Genomic DNA, 21,547 nt, shown 5'->3' on the forward strand with positions numbered 1-21,547 from the left:
TAGCCCAGTGGTTAGCACGTCGGCTTCACAGTGCAGAGGTACCGGGTTCGATTCCAGCTCGGCCTCCCTGTGTGGAGTTTGCATGTTCTCCCCGGGCCTGCGTGGGTTTTCTCCGGGTGCTCCGGTTTCCTCCTACATTCCAAAAACATGCATGCAGGCTGATTGAACACTCTAAATTGTCCCTAGGTGTGAGTGTGAGTGCGAATGGTCTCTGTGTGCCCTGCGATTGGCTGGCAACTGATCCAGGGTGTCCCCCGCCTACTGCCCGGAGACGGCTGGGATAGGCTCCAACACCCCCCGCGACCCTAGTGAGGATTAAGCGGTTCAGAAATGGATGGATGGATGGATGGATAATAGCATAACTAGCAATTTGAACGCGAATGATTTCATGTCAAGCGCATCCTGTCGGAGTGCGTAAACCTAACCCAGAGCGACCCGAGCTCTTTGCCGCTTGAAGGCGATTTGTCTTATGAAGGCCTCCCGGGGGGGGGGGGGGGGGGGGGGGGGCGGCTGATCTTCAAAATCTAATTTGCTAACAGAAGCCGGGAGCTAATTGAATTTCCGCATCAATTTTAAAATCTGTCAGATATTATACTTGAACGTATCGCTCATCAAGAAGCTAACTCGATCCGGGCGCGGTATCACGTGACGCGTGGCGGTAAATATCCTTTATATGCGTCGCGCCACGCCGCCCCTCACGCTGTCTTGATTGTAAAAAACGCGTCTTATGGGTGTCCCGAGTCTTTGAAGAGGTACGGCGGGGATAATAAAGTGTTAGCTGTCTGGCGTTGGCAGACAGAACGGATGGGGCCAGGTACACTCGCCCCCCCCTCTCAAAACCTTCCCCGTCTTCTTCTGACATTGCACATCCAGACGTCTGCGGCAGTTTATCAGGCGGGTCAAGGATCCCGAGCCGAGTGTAAATCAAGCAGCTGTTGGAGGACGGCTGCTGTTGGCAGATAAGAAAGTCATCACTCCCCGCGCGCGCTAGCTGCTAACGGAGGTGACGCGCTGTGGGCCTCGCCGTGTGCTTGCTTGTAGGACGCGCGCCGATACAAATACTCACACACGACGACAACTGCCTCGATATTGAACACGCATCGAACATAACCCTCAAGCCACCTAGCGACAAATGCTAGCAACCTCACCTTACCTAGCTAACGTACAGTAGCTGAGCTAACTACATACACAGCTAGCGATCAACCCAAACACCATTTTGAATTGGCTAGCGCCTAAGCTATCCGGCTAGCGATTTTTATTTATTTTTACAATTTTCAACTCAAAAGGTTAGTACCTCAAACTCGGCGTGTTTGTGGACGTCCTCGGCTCGTTGTCTGTTCAGGATGAACTCGGCCTCGTTGGCCACCCGCACGATGTGGTCCTTCATGGCGTGACACAGCAACCTTCAGAGAATAGACGGTCAGATACGAGACGCGTACGACGCTCGGAAATGCATCATTTGGCTTCTTTGACGGGTCAAGACTTGCAAGAAGCATTCGCATATGCCTCGGCGGCTTCAAAGGAGGGAAATGGCGCATTTTACACGTCATTAGGCTGGCATTGTTTTAATTAAAAGCTCTCGATTACAGTCCGTAATTTTGCCTGCTGTCCACCAACACGGCGGGCTTGAGCACGCAGAAATAAAAGATGTCCGTCCATCTGCGATTTGGACAGCTGTTCTGCTCTGAAACTACAGTTGAGGAGTTCCATTTGGATAAAAGTAGTGCTTTGCAGCCATATTGTGGCATCTCCAGGCAATTGTAATCCTTTGAGACTCTCAAACTTTTCCCGTGAGTGCCAAATAACTTCTCCCTTCTCTGACAGGGGGCGGGGTCAGTTTGAAATGAAATGTGTTGGGCCCGTACCTGGCCCGCGCGCCACAGTTTGCGAACCATTGCTTTAGAGTGACATCACTCTTTAATCACTGGACATTTTTTTTTGTATGATTCTTCGAAATTCTTGTCAGCTCAAATGAAACGGTGCACCCCCCCCCCCCACTTTTGAATCGTAATCTTAACCAACGAACAATAACACCGCGGTCGGCGCAGTGCGCCACCACCGCCAACTCTTTGTCCGGCGCCAACGGGGTGGGAGACGCTGGGAGAAGCCTGGGCCAGACTGGCCGCACAGGATCATTGGTGGGGGGTGGGGGGGGAGGGGGTGACCAGTCCAGATGGGTCAGCAGATGGGTGAGGAGGCTGAGCCGCTCCTGATCTGCTCAATGGGAACACGGCGCCATCCCTCCCAGCTCAAGTCTGGGCACGCCACACAGCAGGCGGGAAGGAGGACAGCGCCACAACGTGGCAACGAGGTGGACATCTTCATTCTCGATCTACGTTCCTGCCCCCCACCTTTGGTCACGTGACTGAAAGAAGGAGATCCCGGGAACGAGATTTCGGACACGAGCGGCCGAAATGAATTTCCTCCGCAGGGTTTTCCCTTGGAGATGAGGTGAGAAGCTCGCTCATTTGGGAGGAACTCAGAGTGGAGCCACTTCTCCTCCACGTCGAGAGAAGTCAGATGAAGTGGCTCGGGCATGTGATGAGGATGCCTCCTGAACGCTTATCTTGTGAGGTGTTAGGGGCACGTCCCACGTTAGGAGGCCTCAGGCACGACCCGGGCTGACCTGGAATGCCTTGGGACCCCCCCCCCCCCCCCCCCGGGAAGACCTGGAAGAAGAAGTGGCTGGGGAGAGGGAAAGGCTGGGCTTCCCTGCGACCCACCCCGGATAAGCGGTGGACAATGGATGGATGGATCTGGAACGAATTCAACAAGCTGGAAAACTCACTCTTGACATTCCAAATAAAATCAGCGCAAAATTCACCCCCCCCCCCCCCCCCCCGCCAGACACCAGTTTCGGCTGGCAACATGATATTGGTGGACATCTAACACAAGGAAATGGAGCATAAGTCGGCCTTTTGGTTCCACCGTTCAAGCAACTCCTACTTGGGAATTTGAAGCATATCTGAAGCAGATACTCGCCACAGATGGATGAGAGATTTTTTTTTGGGGGGGGGGGGTTCTAAGACCTCAAAAGCGGATTCAATCAATATTTGGCGTCCAAATCTGAAGACCATTTCAACAACAGCGCTCGCAGCTTGATTGAACTTGATTGAGATGCTCCTGCCTTGGCCTGGCTCTCGGTTGCCCCCCCCCCCCCCCCCACGGAATTGAGCGTCCGATGAGGTGACATCGATACGGAAAAAAATTCAACGAGGCGAGGACTGCGTACCTTCCTTCGTTGATGAGCTCAATGAAGGCCAAGCCGGCGTTCTTCTGGATGGAGTTCTGCCACTCCTGACAAGACAACAAACCAATCTTCAAAGTCAACTGCGTCGCAAGGGCACATTTTTCTCAGAGCGTCGCCCCCCCCCCCCCCCTTCCGTCAAAAGGAAAGAGCGTCGAGTTCACTGACAAGACAATGGCGGCGGTGAGAAGCTGCAAACCACATGTGTGATCTTCGCCGTCCCGCTCGGTGAAAAGATCCGTAAACACCGCGCGGACATTAATTGCGGGGATGAAACCGTATCCTCCCCGCTTTTAATGCGGCCATTTCCTCCGGCCTGCGCAGTGACAGATTAGCGAGCGAGTTGAGCCCCCCCCCCTCCCAAAACCCCTCCAGACCCCCACCTAGCCTGCCTGACTTGCTATTCGCCGTCTCTGGAAATGATTAGAAGACCTCGCTGTGGGAAAAGCCGCCTCTCTCTCCCGTAAAAATCACGGTGGGGAAAGAAAGCGGTTACGGGAACAAATTCGGGTCAGATCACTGAGCTCATTGAAGATGTTTTCTGTCAAAGATTTGCGCCATTGCGCGCGTAGCATCGCGCGGGCGTGCCAGCAAGATTTTTTTTTTTTCTCGTCTTACCTGATACTAACATGGCGGCGGTGACCCGCGCACGTGTTTAGTCCAGGAGACGCTGCAAACAAACTGCTGAGCATCTGGTCTCCAAATGTTCCCTGTGCCCCCCCACCCCCCAACCCCCAACCTCTACATAACTCGCACCCCTCCACCCCCCCTCCTCCTTTTTTCGCCCCTGTGATACAGTATCTGTAAGACGCTGTGGATTTGGACGGGGGGGGGGGGGGGGGTTAGGGCCCCGCTCGGGCGCTCACGTGACAAAAATAAACACAGAAATGGAGGCGCACGGGACACCTACGGACAAGGTTTTGATGGACGGGTTTGACATTTCAAAATGTTGATAGAACTTTTCATTTCGTTTTGTCGACAAGAGGCGATAGGGGACCGGGTCTCAAGTATAACGATGCTAGCTATCGGGCTCGATCCCCAAAACGTTTTTTGTTTTGGGAACTGATCTGGCAGCCATTTTTTCTCACAGGTCTGCGTAACATTTTTCAAACACGTTTCGGTCATGACAGAAAAGTCAAATTGACGAGCCAGCCGCTCCACGATCAAGTCAACTCGACTTAAAAAGTCACCGCAGCTGCTGGACATAAAGTAAAAATCAGACGTGCAAAAACGACAGTTCAAATGATAAAATGAAGAAGCAAATAAAACAGCAAAAAAAAAAAAAAACAATGAAATCCTAAAACATTGCCGAGTTGAAAGACAAACAATAAAAATGTGTTTTTAAGACACCTCTAAAAAAAAAAATGGACGACGAGGGGGTCTTGCCCAACTATTTCGGGGACGTCATTCCAAAATTGAACGATGGGCAACAAAAAAAAAAAGTTCTGGGCGGCGACAAAGAGGTGGAAGAACTCAGAGAGGTAAGCTAGCCTAAGATGAATAAAAGAAAAAAAAAGAAAAAAAGAGAGAGATGGATTTAGCAACAGCACCAATTTGCGAGTCCAATTTCAAATCTGTGTTCAATTTCAAACCCAATCATATACATTATGTACATTTATTACATCGTTATAACAAATGACAGTGAATAAATTCCATATCCCATCACAACCAAAAAGCGCCTTGTGACAATTTCAGACATTTTCCACATTTTCCCCCATCAATGACAGCAAACAGATATGAACCTCAAATCCCATCACTGGGGTTTTGTTTTTTGCCCCCCCCCGCTTTCATCTGACTGAGATTCAGCAGGACGGCGAGTATTTGTGAGCGCTTGGATCCGACCTGTCAGAGCGTCCGGAGCCTTTCGCTTTTATCTGCTGGCTGATGCTCTCCACATCTGGAGGCCTTCCATCACTAAAATCTCCACTGGCTCCGCTCCTTCTCGCCGCCCCCGCCCACTCGCTCCCCCCCCTCCTTTCCCTCGCGTACACTCAAACTGTTACAAGAAACAGAGCTGCTTGACCTTTTCGCTCGGCCCAGGAAAGCGGAGCGGAGCGGCGTTGGCGTTTGCGCAACCGTGACGGCCGCCATTAGTATGCAAGAATAAGAGGAGGCGGGTCGTTAGCGCTAATTCATGCAGAAAAGTGACAGGCCGCTAAACAGTGAGGGTTCAAGGGGTCAGCAAAGCACCCCGCTAGCTGTCCCAATGCATTATTGCAAAGAGGGGGGGGGAGGGGGGGGTGCATTTGCTGCTTTGCACGATTGATCAAGTTGGTGCACGTCCTCGCTTGACGGGTTTGTTGTTTGGCATTCGCAAACATCGCCTACGAAAGGACGTCGTTTGCTGAAAAGCTCCCCTATTTAAGATTCCGCTGCCATCTGGTGGCATCTTCGTGCCAAGGCAACATGTTGAAGTGAGTTGGGGAGTTTCATCTCGTCGTTGGGCGTGCTTGCACCGCCATCTTGTGGCATCTGTAGGCCATTACAAAGCTTTTCGGGTGGAGCGTCAACTACTTGCGGGGTTTTCCTGTACAGGCAATCAATCCCCCCCCTATTTGCTAGTGGATTCGGGACCGAGCAAAAACCATCATAGTGCGTCCATTTTTGTCACGTTCGGGGGTTGCTAATGTGGCGGCACACCCATGTTAAGACGACCAGTCTTAACGACCCAGTTAAGACGCTTATCAGCGTGAAATCCAAAAGGCGACGGGTTAATTTCACATTTTGGCTATAGAAAGAAGCCCTTTCGGAGAATTCATCTTGCCCCGGGTCAAATTGACCCGTTAACAGAATTGCCATCGGTGGGCGGTCTCTGTGCGAAAGGACGCAGGGGGCACTTCTAGTAGGCGGGGCATCAACCGGAATTTCATCCTCAGAGCCACTTAATGGCAGAAAGCTCTGGAGCAGGCGAAATGCTAGCTGAGGATCCAGGGAGAATCAATTGGGGGGGGGGGGGGGGGGTCTCACGTGCTCTCACGTGCAATAAATTCAAATGTCCAGCAGAAAAAAAAGCATCAGAAAGGGGAGCCCCTCGGAGAACTTGAAATAACTCAACACCGGCTGTCCCATTCGGACATTTTGTTTTTTTTTTGATTGGAGACTGAATGGCAGCTCCCGCGGAAGCGAGGCCAAGCACCCCCGGCGGAGAGAAGACGTCGGCGGCCGAGCCCATCCGCCCTCTGGTGTCTTGGATCCAACCAAAGAGGCACCAAGTAATGGCTTCCTTATGGCCGTCCCGATTGCGAGACTGATGGGCTGACAGAAGGTATGTTAAATATCTCCCTTCTTACTGCTACATCGGGGGCTCCGACCTTGCTTTAAACAAGGGCTTAACAGGAGCCTCGCAGGGGCAGTTTTGAGGTAATCACTCAGTCGGGGGAGGGCTGGGGGGGGGGGCGGGATGAGGCCAGGCGAGAAAGTCGCTGCTGCTGTTCGGCGGCGGCAGGAACTTTCGACATCAACAAAAGCACGCGGTTATAAGTGAAGATGATACATACGTGTTACGTGACCTTATTAATGATGGCAAATATGAAGCTAGCCAGCGGAGGCGAGTACGTGCGCTTGGAAGCGCATACCTCGGGGGGGTCAATCGATCCCCCCGAGAAGAGTGGAAGGCAAACTTACTTGAGAACAAAGCAGCATCACCAGCTCCACCACCGACGTGCTTGACTTCATGCACACCAGACCTGGAGAGAAAAAAAAAAAGAATCAACACGCCGTTAGCTTAGACCAGGGGTGTCCAAACTTTTTGTAAAATGTCGGGGGGGCCGACCTTGGCTGACATTCTTTACATTGAACAACAATATTGTTCAACAAATTTTAGTAAGCCAGTCTGTTTCACATTTCCATTTTTATTTGAATTTCAACAATCTTAAGAATTTCTTTTGGTTCATTTGAAACAGGAATTTGAAATATGACATATCAGTCAATATAAACACGGAGTGATGTCTTGTTAACTCGTGAGTGATGCCCTCTAGTGTCTAAATGCTATTACTCATTTAGTGAATGCTATTACTCATTTAGCCACTAGAGGGAAGCAGTACTCTATGAAACATCACTCACCAGTCGACGAGACCTCAGTCAATGCAACACGCGTTCCATTGCGCCCAACCTGCGGGCCAGACGGCACTGATTTTATGACGGGGGCCGAGGGCCGGATGAAATTCGACCGCGGGCCGGATTTGGCCCCCGGGCCGGACTTTGGACATGCCTGGCTTAGATAGATTGCTTTTTGCTTTTTTTTTTGGGATGTAGCGTGGTAGAAGCTAGACGACACGTGCGCAACATACTTTCATATTTTAAACTCCAAAATATTGAGCTCAAATGTCAATCTTCCAGTTCTTCCAGTTATTTTTCATGTGGTCGAAATTAACGAACACATTAAAGTGCAGTCATGAGCCACACACACACACACACACACTCATTTTGTGCTCATTAAAGGCCACCGAGACTGGAAGAAAGTTGTCGTCATCTCCGGAATGACGAGCCGTCACTCAGAGGAGAGCGACGACGTCGGTCAGCCACAAGGCGGCGCTGTGATGGCTTCGTGCGGCCCGCCGGCGTCAGCACCGCCGCTTGTTGCCACACTTTTGCAAATATCGGCAGTGCTTCCGTTTGCTGGACTTGGTTGGTGGCGTTACCCCGCCAGGCGGGTCGCCGTCATCGTGTCTGCTTTATTGGCCAAAGACAATTATCCATATTGATCGAATTAATGATTAATTAACAGGTTGTGAAAAATAAGGTGACCTTGACTTTTTCTTTGTATTCGCGAGAGTGCACCGTTTGAAAACGTCCAATAAAATTTCATGCAATGAAATAAATTGTCTTGCCTCCTAGTTCACATCTTTACAGTTTTTTTTTTTTATCATGCCCTTTGACCTTTTCTTTCTGACACAAAGCTATTTTTCAGTGGACACCGCTGGCATCTTCTTCCGTAGTGCCGCTGGGTAAAAAAAAAAAAATTTGGTTTTGACGGCAACACGAACGGATGGTGGCCAGATGTGAAGTTCGCCGCCACCATCTAGCGGCGGCGCGTCCCAAGCCGACGCTTCAACGAGGCGGCCCCCAAAGGAGCACACCGTAAAGACTCTGAGACCAAGTGACCCTTCTCTCGTACACGTGGGGGGGGGGGGGGGGGGCGCCGCCGTCGACCTCTCGTTACGGCGCTGACACGCCGCGCCGTGTGTGACGCGGGAGTCGGGCGCTCGTCTGACCTCGGCCTCGCGCCGGTAGACAAACTAAACGCGTTCTCTGGAAACAGGGAGCTGCCAGTCTTTTTGGCGTAAACGGCGGCCTGGGGCCAACGCGGCATTGTGGGGCGGGGGGGTCGACGTATCGGGCGGCGGCCGTCACAACAGCGGCAGTGTTGGTGCGCCGGCCACCAGCTCCCGCAGCTCAGCGTAATTGCAACAGAGACCGCATGTCTGTGGGGGGGGGGAGAGGTCAGGGTGAGGCAAAAAAAAGGGCACCAAGGAGCACAAGGGGGGGGGGGCTCCACCCCGGATAACGTTAGGAGTGATGGATGGCTCATAATTCCGAGTAAAGGGTGCGCCTGTGCGCCCCCGCAACAGTGTTCCAACTGTGGTGGAGAAGGACGGAAGGAAGTTGGAAGGGACCTCCGTCAACAACCGCAAAGATTAGCGCAAATAAAGATTGGACTTTGAAGGCGCTAAGAGGGCCGCGGTCGCTGCGCGCCGTGTCGCTGCTAACTAGTGGCGCAAGGAGGCCATCAACATTTTTTTTTTGTTAGCCGCAACAGGCAGGACCACAAACCGGTGGGTTAATAAACGCTTCGATTGACTTGAGGGTGAAGGTTGGAGTTTGAAATATGTGAGAAGAAAGGTGCAAAGACGGATCAATTGAGCTTCGGCGAAGTGTGTTTCGCGTCTCCGCCTGCAAGTACGCAGGACGCGTTTTTGGGATGAGAAATTGAATTCAAAATGTGGCTGCCGAAATGCTAGAAAAAAATGTGTTGCGATCTGCTGTTGAGTACTGGAGGCCTGCAACTTCTCTTCAGCACAATGACTTGAATTCCAGCCGTGCCCCCCCCCCCCCCCCCCCCCGTTCCACGTCAAATGACCTCATTCGCTGCCGTCTCTCGGGCCAACTGGAATCCAAATTTTCCTCAAGGAGCTTTTTAAACTTTTACACCGGTCGTCTGTGCAATTCAAGCTTCTGCACAACTCTCATGACAAACACAAACCAGTAGATGGCGCCACTGGAGTGGAGTTGAGGGGCTGAATATTGGTTTGTCACATTCTTCAGGGAGAGAAATGATAAGACGGTGGAAGAATGTTCCGCTCCTTCGGGACCTTTGGATCGCTCGGTTTGGATCATAACATTTTTTAATAATTGCATTGAGATGTAGCTCCTCCTTAACAGAATTTTTGACTGATTCTAATCATCCCAAATTCAAGATCCACAAGATTTAAGAGCAGCCGTTTCCACGTTCGCCCTCCAGCAAGCAAAACAAGAGCATGAAAACAAATCACATTTCTTCAATTGCCGTTGTTCAATTCCGCCATCCGTCTGTCCCAGCCGAAAAATAAACGGTGAAAAATGGAATAACTTCGAATGGGGATCAAACGTCTTGATTTCAAGACCATTCTTGAACTCAACGCGGCGCACAAAGGAGCTCGACAAAGTGGGTCACAAGTGGCATCCTTTCTCTCTGGCGGCGCTTATTTTTAGCCGACATTCAATGGCTCTGCACTCCAGCTGATATTTAGCTTTGTGTTAGGCAGAGAAAAATATTGCGATTCGGGCAGTATTTAAAGAACACACGTTCATCCCCATCTGGGACGACGCGCAGATAAAACGTCTGCAAACATTCGCACGAGCGAGGTGGTAAGAGCCATCGGTGAAAAGAGGTCAAACAAAAGCCAGTTTTACACACACACACACACACACACATTCCTGCAATTGCTGCACAGTGAGGACCGAGTAAAAAGGCCTACAAAGCGAGGACCACCCTTTCTGGTTGAAAAAGAAATGAAAAAGACACATTTCTAGACACAGGAGGGCGCCCTTAGGCAATACATTCCTTTAGATTAAATAAAACACCAAAGGTTAAGAAAAAGTTTTTAACTAGATAAGTGAGGACCGGGCACTGGCCATGCGTTCTTAATGATTTTGAAGTAGATTAGGTGCCGTTCACCTTACTAAACATTTAATGATGTAAATTTATAATCAGATAAAACGTCTGCAAACATTCGCACGAGCGAGGTGGTAAGAGCCGTCGGTGAAAAGAGGTCAAACAAAAGCCAGTTTTACACACACACACACACACACACACACACACACACACACACACGTGGCTGCTTCTAAAATAAAATCACCAAATTGAATTTCAATTTTCGAACATGGACGTTTTCCGTGCGTCCAATTACGATGTGTGCTGCATATTGGCAATATACTGTAAATAGCAAATCTACCATCCTGAAGGCTCGGCTCCTCCCAGAACACTGCCGCATGAATGCTCATCGTTAGCCGTGTGCTAGCAAATCTTTTTCGTCAATTCTCTCCTTCTAAAAATGTGTCTGGTAAGCAAGGCCGCGTGGATCTGCACCACGTGCACGGATCCGCTACTCAAATCCCATCCGTCAATTTTTGCAAAGTGTCATTTGATAGCTGGCTGATGAAGTACTGCCTCGCCCCAATGAAAATTCATGTGTTGCATCTTGTTTTAAAAAAAATAAAAAATAAAAAATGTGGGCGTACCTTCAATGAGCAGCTCCTGTCCGTGACTGCCCAGCAGGGTTCGCGACAGGAAGGGCGCAAAGTCCACAAAGATTTCCCTCAGCAGTGGGGCGACCTTCTCCAACGCTCGCTCCAGTTTGGAGGTGATACTGCAAAGGCCAACGTGGCAACATTTAAAATATGGACTAAAAAAAAAAAAGTCAATTTTTGTGTCTTTGTGTAAATTTCGGAAAAATAACCATAATAATACAGTCATAAAATATCGAATAAACAATCGGGCAGGACCTTTTTTTCATTCAATAGTTATCACTAATTTTCATAATGCAACACAAGCAACGCATGAATTTGTTACGTTGTTTCTACATCTATTTTCAAAATGAAACGAGAGATTTTTGTTCTTTTGTTTGTGTTCCAAACTGTGAAACTGAGCCATCACTGAGCGGCGGGTTACGCCAGGTTACGGCGGGCACGGCTGCCATGGCAACTGATCCCCCGATTTGTGCAGAGGGACACACGTGAGCGGAGAAAAAGCCCGGCTCTCCGGCGGGACTGTCACAAACTATTAGAGCCGAAGGGAGACGAGGCAAGGGCACTCGGGCACAAAACACACACACACACACACACACACACGCATATAACGCAGAACCACGAGCGGGGCAGGGCGAATTCTCTGCGGAAAAGACTCAAATCCATCCAAGGCTCATTCCAGACTTGGCTGACACGCCACCACCGAACGAGAACATTTCAAGTAAGCCACGCACGAACGACAGAGACATGTTGCGTTACTTCGGGCCTGACCGATTCATCGGTGGGCCCATTTCGTGGGTCAATTAGCTCGTTGAAAAATAGCAACAAAAAAAAACATGTTCAAAAATAATAATAATAATTTTTTTTATCACAAGTGAACAATTATGACAGACAAATCCAATGACATCCCCCCCCATACCTCAAAAAATGTTCTGCTTTTTTTTTTTTTTTTGGTAAAAAAAAGCTCCAGATTGCGCCTAAGATTTATTTGTTGCTATTTCTGAATATGTTTTATTTATTATTATGTTTAAGCGCCCATTTAGCGGTTAAAAAAAAAAAAACACAGTGTGACCCCCCCTCACATTTCAGGTTAGGGGCCAGTGGGCTCCGTATTTAAAAAAACAAAAAAAAAAAAGGTTGGTTTGGAGGTATTCAGACTTAGGAGACCAAAACTATTTTTTTTCTTTTTCTTTTTTTTCAATTATCATCCGACTAAGCAGTTAATTATTCCAAAATATTTTTTTTCAAACGGCAAGCAGCTGCAGAAAGCTCCTTAATTTTTTTTTCTCTCTCTTTTGTCCCCATCTTATGTTTAAAATAACAGATCACATTACTGTAGTTTGATTTTGTTGCTGACCTTGCTTCTTTTGAAACATTTTGGATGACATCTTTTAAATAGTCGTCATGATGCCTAGTTCGTGTCCCTGCGCATGTATGCAAGCCGTGCAACTCGAAGCGCGTCTCCATTTCCAGAAAGAGAAGCGAAAAGCAGGAGCGACATGACTCAGCAGTCGTCGTGAACTAAATCGACAGCATGCCAAATGAAGGTCATCGTAAAGAAAGAGTGCGCTGTGGACGCTCCAGCTGGACGAATCAAATGCTATCATGCCTTATGATAAGATAAATGAACCTTTATTTGGCCCACACTGGGGAAATTTGAACGGCTTTTTTCAAAAATGTTTGATATCAACAAAGGGTCCATTTTCTCTTCCCCCCCGAAACGCTGTTGATGAAAATTGCTCTTTCTGCTCGGTGAAAGTTGACTGGAGGATGCTCGTACCTCATGTTCTCAAGAGTGTCTTCGGGCATGGGCGCCACCGTCTGCACGGCGGGGAGGTTCCTCCTGGTGGCGCCGTTGACGAGGGCGGACGAGGACGACGGCCCGGCGCCGCCGGCGGAGGCGTCGATGGCTCCTGAACGTGGCAAAGAGGACAGTCGCCATTTCAAATTCCAATTGACAAAAAAAAATAATAATAATAATAATAAAAATACAATGAAAGAAGACATTCATGGGGTGTCATGTACACGTGAGCAAAGGGGTTGGGGGAAAAAAAATGAACTCGATTATTATTTTTTGGGGGGGGGGGGGCTGGAATGGATGACTAGAATTTCCAAAATGAAATGATGTGACGTGATGACAAACCGGATCAGATCTGGATTCAATTCATTTTCAGCCTGCACATATAGTAGAAGTTCTATTCAAACACTCCAGGAGATTTTGACATATTGATCACCCACCCCCTTTTTTTTTTTCCAATGCTTTTTTTTTTTTTTTAAACCCGAATTTAACCGGATCAGATCTGGATTCAATTCATTTTCAGCAACTTGTTAGCCCGCACATATAGTAGAAGTTCTATTCAAACACTCCAGGAGATTTTGACATATTGATCATCCACCCCCTTTTTTTTTTTTTCAATGCTTTTTTTTTTTTTTTTTTAAACCGGAATTTAACCGGATCAGATCTGGATTCAATTCATTTTCAGCAACTTGTTAGCCCGCACATATAGTAGAAGTTCTATTCAAACACTCCAGGAGATTTTGACATATTGATCATCCACCCCCTTTTTTTTTTCAATGCTTTTTTTTTTTTTTTTTAAACCCGAATTTAACCGGATCAGATCTGGATTCAATTTATGTTCAGCAACTTGTTAGCCCGCACATATAGTAGAAGTTCTATTCAAACACTCCAGGAAATTTTGACATATTGATCATCCACCCCCTTTTTTTTTTTCAATGCTTTTTTTTTTTTTTTTAAACCCGAATTTAACCGGATCAGATCTGAATTCAATTCATTTTCAGCAACTTGTTAGCCCGCACATATAGTAGAAGTTCTATTCAAACACTCCAGGAGATTTTGACATATTGATCATCCACCCCCTTTTTTTTTTCAATGCTTTTTTTTTTTTTTTTTTAAACCCGAATTTAACCGGATCAGATCTGGATTCAATTTATTTTCAGCAACTTGTTAGCCCGCACATATAGTAGAAGTTCTATTCAAACACTCCAGGAGATTTTGACATATTGATCACCCACCCCCTTTTTTTTTTTCAATGCTTTTTTTTTTTTTTTTTTAAACCGGAATTTAACCGGATCAGATCTGGATTCAATTTATGTTCAGCAACTTATTAGCCGGCACATATAGTATAAGTTTTATTCAAACACTCCAGGTGATTTTGACATATTGATCATCCACCCCCTTTTTTTTTTCAATGCTTTTTTTTTTTTTTTTTTTTTAAACACGAATTTAACCGGATCAGATCTGGATTCAATTTATGTTCAGCAACTTGTTAGCCCGCACATATAGTAGAAGTTCTATTCAAACACTCCAGGAAATTTTGACATATTGATCATCCACCCCCTTTTTTTTTTTCAATGCTTTTTTTTTTTTTTTTTTTAAACCCGAATTTAACCGGATCATATCTGGATTCAATTTATGTTCAGCAACTTATTAGCCCGCACATATAGTAGAAGTTTTATCCAAACACTCCAGGAGATTTTGACATATTGATCATCCACCCCCTTATTTTTTTTTCCAATGCTTTTTTTTTTTAACCCGAATTTAACCGGATCAGATCTGGATTCAACTGACTTCATCGGACTGAAGACGTCCCGACTGCCTCCCACGTTAACCGCCCAGATGGTGGCGGATTTGGAAGACGGCAGCTTGAACGCGAAGAAGCGCCAAGCGATCCAGTGCTACCCTGAACCTGAAGCGCTATCAGATGTTTGACATGGTGACAATAAAGCGTGTTGTGCTTTTCGGAAGCGGGGGAAACCCCCAAACAATGTGAGATCATGGGGGGGGGGGTGGGGGGGGGACTGAGGGGTGGGGGGGGGGGTGTCTGCGTGAATGCCTCTGGCTTTTCGCTGCATTGGCCTCATTCCTGTGCAGGCTCAACTGAGGAGAGGGGATTTTTTTTGTTGTTGCTAATGTTTATTTGTTTGTTTGGACAGCTTCCTGTTAAGTTGCGGGTCAAATCGACCCAGTTAAGACGCTTATAAGCATGAAATCCAAAAGGGGGTTAATTTCACATTTTGGCAAAGCGTGCAATGAGGCTGTAGAAAGAAGCCCTTTCGGAGAATTCATCTTGCCCCGGGGTCAAAGTGACCCGTTAACAGAATTGCGAGAAACCCAAGTGCGCAGGGGCGCAAACAAAAGGTAACGGCGCTCCTCGAGGTGAGACTGTGGAGTGAAACGTCAACACGGAAATGTACAGCGCACATCTCAAGCAGGGAACACAAGTGCATTCGGGGGGGGGGGGGGGCAAGTGTGTGTGTCGCTGGCTTGCAGGAGGGGGAATTCTGCGAGCTCAAACAAAGCTCGCCATTATCCGGCTCCGTGCGAGACCGCCATGGGGAAGTCTACAGCGCCATCTGGTGGAGTTTAGGAAGAAGGAACATTTTTTTTCTTTGAGGGTGGGGGGCAGAGTGGGTAAATGTGGATCACATGGTTGTGTGTGGATGAACAAACACGTTCACGGGTCAATGTGACCCCTTTTAAAGCAGCATCCACATTAACAATTGGTCTGAAATGAATCGAGTCCACGATCCAAGGAAAACAGATTTTGACTTTTGTTTTCGTTTCTTGATGGCTACACAGCTACTGTATGTGGATTCTTTGCCATAAAACAACTGGTTTGAATATTTGACCCCTGGACCACCTCAATGTGCAAAATTTTGATTCAAATTGGTGAAAAAGTCAAGCGATGATGGTTGACACCAGATTCGGACCGATTCTCACTGAAATTCGACCCACGTTTAACTGGATTGGATCCGGAGTGATTTTGTTTTCATATTTTAATCTGTGGGCCCCGCCCTCCGAGCATTGCAAATCGGAACCAAATCAGAACAGGGAGTTAAGACATTCGGATTATTTTTCCGGTATACGGATCCGACTTTATCTGGAACCGATCAAGTTTCAAATTGGTGTGATGTGAACAGAAACGTTCAAAGGAATTTGTTATGGCGTGTGGACTTGAAAGTGAACCGAATCCGATCTGGATTCAATTGGGTTTGACCGCAAATCCTCTGAGCCGGCACACCCAACGCCAATTTGATTCAAAGTGGATTGGATGTCTTCAAACTAACGTGTGAACTCCAAATGGAACTGGATCAAATGTGGATGGAATTTGCTTGGCCGTTTTCAAAAATCGGACCGGCAAAATAACGGGAGCGTTCGGGGAGCTGGCAGCAGACGTACCCATGGTGTTGATCATGCTCTTAGGGTTGCTCGAGGCAGCCGCAAAGATGTTGGGCGTCACCGGGCCGGTAGCGGGGCTGCCCCCCGCCGTGGTGACGGCAAGACCCCCCGGGGGCGGCTTCTTGGCGGGTACCACCACGCTCCTGCGGGTCCAAACGTTACAATCTGACACGCATCAAGCTAACAGCCAAAAAAAATTTTTTTTAAAAATTTGTTTTATACAAGCAAAAATGTCAACGGGTCAATTCGACCCGCAGTATGTTTAGTCTGCCCACCCTGGTCCCCAAATAAAAATCCAAACATGATATGCTTTGACTACATTTAGATTGCATAATTGATAATGCGTAGATGAATCTTCGGCATTTCACAAAACGCACGTAATTACGAGAAAAAGGTCATTTCGTGGCCGCCGATCTGTGATGCAATCGCTCGTGACTGGACAAATGATCAAAGACAGGAACTTTTGTAGTCGGCGCATCTGCGTTTGCTCTTTGGATTCGTGTGGATGTCGGATGACGGCTGATAGCCAGCTGAGGCCCCGTTTGGGTGTGCAAGCGAAAGGCCGGCGTCTGTCGGAAGTCCGTCTCTGGAAATGCTCAAAGCCGGACAACGCACAATCCCTCCGTTTCATGTCGCATGTTACAGGAAACGCTTGCGATGTGACCCCCCCCCGCCCCCCCAGCATGTACAGCTGAGGAGAGAGTACGGCTGGGTGAGATCTGGTCCACCTTTTCTTTGGTTTTTTTTTTGACAACACATCCCCACCAAATCTTTGAATTAATTAGTTAATTAATTCCATCCCCACCAAATCTTTGAATTAATTAGTTAATTAATTAGTTAATTTTTAAAAAATTAATTATTTAACAAAGTTTTGCTTTGTCAACACAAAGCAACAATTTTAGTGCTGAAAAACAAAATTTGGCGGACATAAAAAGTACGCGTGAAAAAAGTCTCAAAAGGTCCATGCTCGAAACAGAACAGGAATCCTTCAAAGTTCAATCGGTAGCGCCCCCTGGAAACTTGAGTGGAAAAAAAAAATACATTTCGTCCCCCGGCACTTATCAAGACAAAATGAACGTGACGTGGATGAGAACAGGCTGCACAAAAAAAATAAAAATAAAAAGTCTCGAGGACCCATGCCAGAAATTCAACAGGAAGTCGGCCATTTTGGTTTGAAGCGGCTTCGTCGCCGACTCGAAAGTTCCCGCGAAAGAGCACCACTTGGAAAGAAGCGGGTGACGCCGAATTGCGAAGCTTTTTGAGTCCACCCTGCAGAACGCGTTTGACGATCGCGGCGTGGGTGCGAGGGTTCGTTCGGGCCCCCGCTTTTCTTTATTCCTCGTTCTCTTGCGTTGCTGAAACCCATTCGCTTCGCAGCCTGACAACCGGCTTGACGGCAAACCCAAAATTGCACTAATTTTGTTTTTTCTTCTCCTCGGCGCCGCAGATCAAAACCCGCCAACAGCGAGTGAGAGAAGCAGCTTGAAAGCTCGCCAAAGTACGCATCCTCATCTCCAGAGATTTTTTTTTTCATTTTTTTTTTTTGGCGCTCTGAAGCTAACTGATGACAAGCATCATTTATCTGCCGGCGCTTTCTTCTGCTCTCCTCATCGACAGCTATCAGAACATCTCCCGGAGACGAGGGAACCGCTGGAGGAACGCCGCCCGAGCCCCCCGCCCCCCCCCCACCCCCCACTCCCCCCGCGCTCACATTTGACGTGAATAATTCATGAGCCCGCCGCTCATGAATCATGCATGGCTTATCTAGAGCATATTTTATTAATAGGATTGTCTTAATTGAGTTGCGGCGAATAAAGCGGGGATTCATCTGGGAATGAATATTAACGAGGCCCCCGCGGCGCGCCGTGCCACATAACCGCGTGGGCGCTTCCTTTCGGTGGCGCCCGTTTCACCTCATCCCGGCGTGTTTCCTGTCGTGATACAAAAGGAATCATTCGCCTCCATCGATCGTAAGGCCAAGTGAGCTTTTCTCGACCGCTTTTTTGAATGACGTCAAGCAGGTGTCGTTCGCCTGGCGGCCATTTTCCTTTTCCCGACGTGGTCAAGTTCAATCTGCGTCCATCCCGACAGCCCAATGAAAGGCCGGCGGCTCATTTGGCTTGACAGGGTGGCAAACAATCAGACACGGCGAACGGGAGACGACGCCTCACCGAGTCATACGGCGGGGACGGCGTGTGCGTGAAAGGTTTTTCAAAAACGATCCTCTCGGCTGTAGAAACTCATTTGGGGCCGCCGCATCGCGTTAGCGCCGCGAAGGCTCAGGCGGACGCAGGCGGCCGCACGGACCGCTTCTGTTTAATCTGTCATCAACACCCTGGAGACCCCCCCGCCACCTTCATACACCATACCCCCCCTCGCGCCCCCCAAACCGATTCATCAGGCTCACCTCGCAGGCCGCGGCGGTTTCGGGTTTACGCGGGCCAATCTTGCAGTTTTCTTTGGCCTTCGTGTTTAAAGCGCACTCGAATGACAAGGTGGAGAGGACTCGAGTCATGGGACTCGACGTAGACTCGCATTCAAACTACAAAAAAACAAAAAAAAAAACAAACAGCTGCCGGGCAGATTGTCATCTGGTGGCCTGAAGATGTCCACATTTCAGCTTACAGAAATTGGATGATGACACGTTTGTGGTTTTCGAGCTCATCTTTGCCTGGTGAGCCTTTCAAGTTGTTTTTACAAACTAAAGTTCATTTTAGGACATTTGAGATTGATGAGTTTATTAGATCAAATTTAATGAATTAAAAATACACGAATTTTCGTCTTTGCGGCAGTGGACGAATGGGCACGTTGCCATTTGACGTTTTGCTTTATTTGATGTTCATGATTAAAAAAAAAAACCAAATCAGAATCAGGTTTTCCCCTCCCCTTGAATTTTTAAGTCATTATTTGGAGGACTAATTTTGTTGACTTGACGAGTGTCGCCGGTTCCCGTGAGATTTTAAAAGGTAAAAAAAGTCAAGGTCGAGTCACCGTAAAGCGTTTGGTACCTGTCAAAGGAGTGGAACTGCATGGGCGGTGCCCTCTGGGCCTCGGCCGCGAGGTCCGGGCAGGAGACCGTCTCTAGCCCCGCCTCCATGCCTTCCATGGGCGGGGCCACCAGACTCTTGAGGATCTCCTTGACGTTGAGCCCCGAGGAGGAGGAGGAGGAGGGCGGCAGAGGCTCGGGGAAGAGCTCACAGCCGTTGACTACGCCGACGAGCCCCTCGATCGGGACGCTCGGCTCGCTGCGGGGAAGCGAGCGCTCGTCTGAAGCCGGAGGGGGGTCTGGAGGGTCCGCAAAGGTCTGTCCGGCTTCTGAGAGGGCAGAAACATAAGTCAGAGACTGACAACATTTTTAGAAAGGGACAAATATTTGAGACCAATATATCAATTGCATTATGCGCTCCCCGTCCACAACATTGGGAACACGAGGTGCAACATATCAAATATATTGACAGAAAAAAACATGGTGCACACGATGACCCCGCCCCTCCCGCATGTGCCGGTTATTTGAGTTTTTTTATGTGGCTGTTGCAGAGGGTTTTTTTTTTCATTCCCATACTGTGCCCCCCTCCTTTATAGATGCGAGGTTTGGGATGTGCCCCCCCCCCCTTCACCCTCCCCTTTCCTTGTGTTTTTCTTTTTAAATCAAAGAAAATCAGGTCACCATTGAGAGACCGGTCAGGTTTCTGCATTCTGTCTCCCTCTGCTGGCTACTGAGATATTATTTGATGCGTCCTTTTTTTTTTTTTTTTTTTTTTTTACTTAATCCCTGGAAGCGAAATTCATTTCGTCTCAAGAATGTACACCAGCTGACAATTGGATTTTTCTCACGCCGAAGTAGATTCGAGCAACGTGAGGGGTGCGCTACCTTGTGACAAAAATGACAATGACAGCTTGAGCTGAGATTTTTTTTTCTATATACAGTCTATCGATTTTCTGTTCCACATTTCATTCATTCATTCATTCATTCATACATCTTCCGAGCCGCTTGATCCTCACTAGGGTCGCGGGGGGTGCTGGAGCCTATCCCAGCTGTCTTCGGGCAATAGGCGGGGGACACCCTGAATCGGTTGCCAGCCAATCGCAGGGCACACAGAAACGAACAACCATTCGCACTCACACTCACACCTTGGGACAATTTAGAGTGTTCAATCAGCCTGCCACGCATGTTTTTGGAATGTGGGAGGAAACCGGAGCACCCGGAGAAAACCCACGCAGGCCCGGGGAGAACATGCAAACTCCACACAGGGAGGCCGGAGCTGGAATCGAACACGGTACCTCTGCACTGTGAAGCCGATGTGCTAACCACTGGACTACCGGGCCACATTTGTGATTTGAAAACATATTTTAAACCATCACGTTTTAAAATAAACCACTCGTTAAATACCTCCACCACCATTTTTTCTTCCTCCTTGTGGGTGATTTGAAGACTAAACCGTTTCTTATGTAAAGACAAACAAAAGAAACCAACGACGTAAACCGCATTCGCGGCAGGTGAATGGACAAGCGTGAACATTCGGAGAGTCGAGGACTCACCCGCAGCAGCGGGCGCGCCGTGGCCCGGCTTGGCGCTCGTCCTGCCCGTCTCGCGCTGAGGCTCCAAGATGTCGCGGTACTTGGACACCATGAGAACGGAAATGAAGTAGACCACGGCCAGAGCCAGGAACTGAGCTTGCTTGCTGTCGTCCTGCCGAGGAGAGTCACGAGACGATGCCTCACATTGCTCTTAAAAGAATGATGGCAAATGGATTTCTTTAAAATAATGAAGCTAAATACTGTGGGCAGCCTGCTTGTCCATCAAATGGGAAATGACACAACCCAATAAGTCTTCAGTGAGCTGACAATTTCTCAAAAGGGGCCGGGGAGACCGGACGACACCCTGGACCGGTCACCGGCCAATCACAGGGCACGATGACCATCCACACTCACATTTACACCCCCGAGCGGACACCGCAAAACACAAATTGCATTTTTCCTGACATCAGCCTTGCTCACCACGTCACGGAAGACCACGGCACGCAGGCGGTTGATGTCCACATCCTGCAGGAGGCGATCGGGGTCCTGGATGGGAGACATGTTGGATGCGGTGAGAGTAAAAACTGGCACGTGAAACAAAAGGCAATGAAACGCTGTCTATTTGAAGACCAAAACATGTCACTTGGCTAGGTCCGATAGCAAAATGCTAACATATAATTGACACCACGGATGGAAATTAAAAGAAGCTACTTTATAACCCACAAGGTTTGATACATACATAAATAAACGAGAATAAAACACGAGATATTTTCACACCGTATTCAAGAAAATGTCATTTGGTTTCACAGCTAAGAGCGAGCTCAATGCTAAATGATATCATAGATACAAACAAGCGC

At 48.2% G+C, this 21,547-nt stretch overlaps 1 protein-coding gene across 1 annotated transcript in view; it reads right to left on the reverse strand.

The window, feature by feature from the left end:
- The window catches only part of LOC127608540 (neurobeachin-like), a 160,371-nt gene that overhangs the window by 91,408 nt on the left and 47,416 nt on the right, over nt 1-21,547 (reverse strand). The window contains exons 27-35 of the mRNA XM_052077661.1: nt 21,171-21,236; nt 20,716-20,862; nt 19,181-19,515; nt 16,173-16,315; nt 12,753-12,885; nt 10,967-11,094; nt 6,872-6,933; nt 3,233-3,297; nt 1,295-1,403 (exon numbers count right to left, since the gene is read on the reverse strand). Of these exons, the coding sequence (XP_051933621.1) occupies nt 1,295-1,403; nt 3,233-3,297; nt 6,872-6,933; nt 10,967-11,094; nt 12,753-12,885; nt 16,173-16,315; nt 19,181-19,515; nt 20,716-20,862; nt 21,171-21,236 (1,188 nt within the window). The remainder of the gene's footprint in view (nt 1-1,294; nt 1,404-3,232; nt 3,298-6,871; nt 6,934-10,966; nt 11,095-12,752; nt 12,886-16,172; nt 16,316-19,180; nt 19,516-20,715; nt 20,863-21,170; nt 21,237-21,547) is intronic.

Source organism: Hippocampus zosterae, chromosome 10, assembly GCF_025434085.1.
Source record: "Hippocampus zosterae strain Florida chromosome 10, ASM2543408v3, whole genome shotgun sequence".
NCBI classification, from domain to species: Eukaryota; Metazoa; Chordata; class Actinopteri; order Syngnathiformes; family Syngnathidae; genus Hippocampus; species Hippocampus zosterae.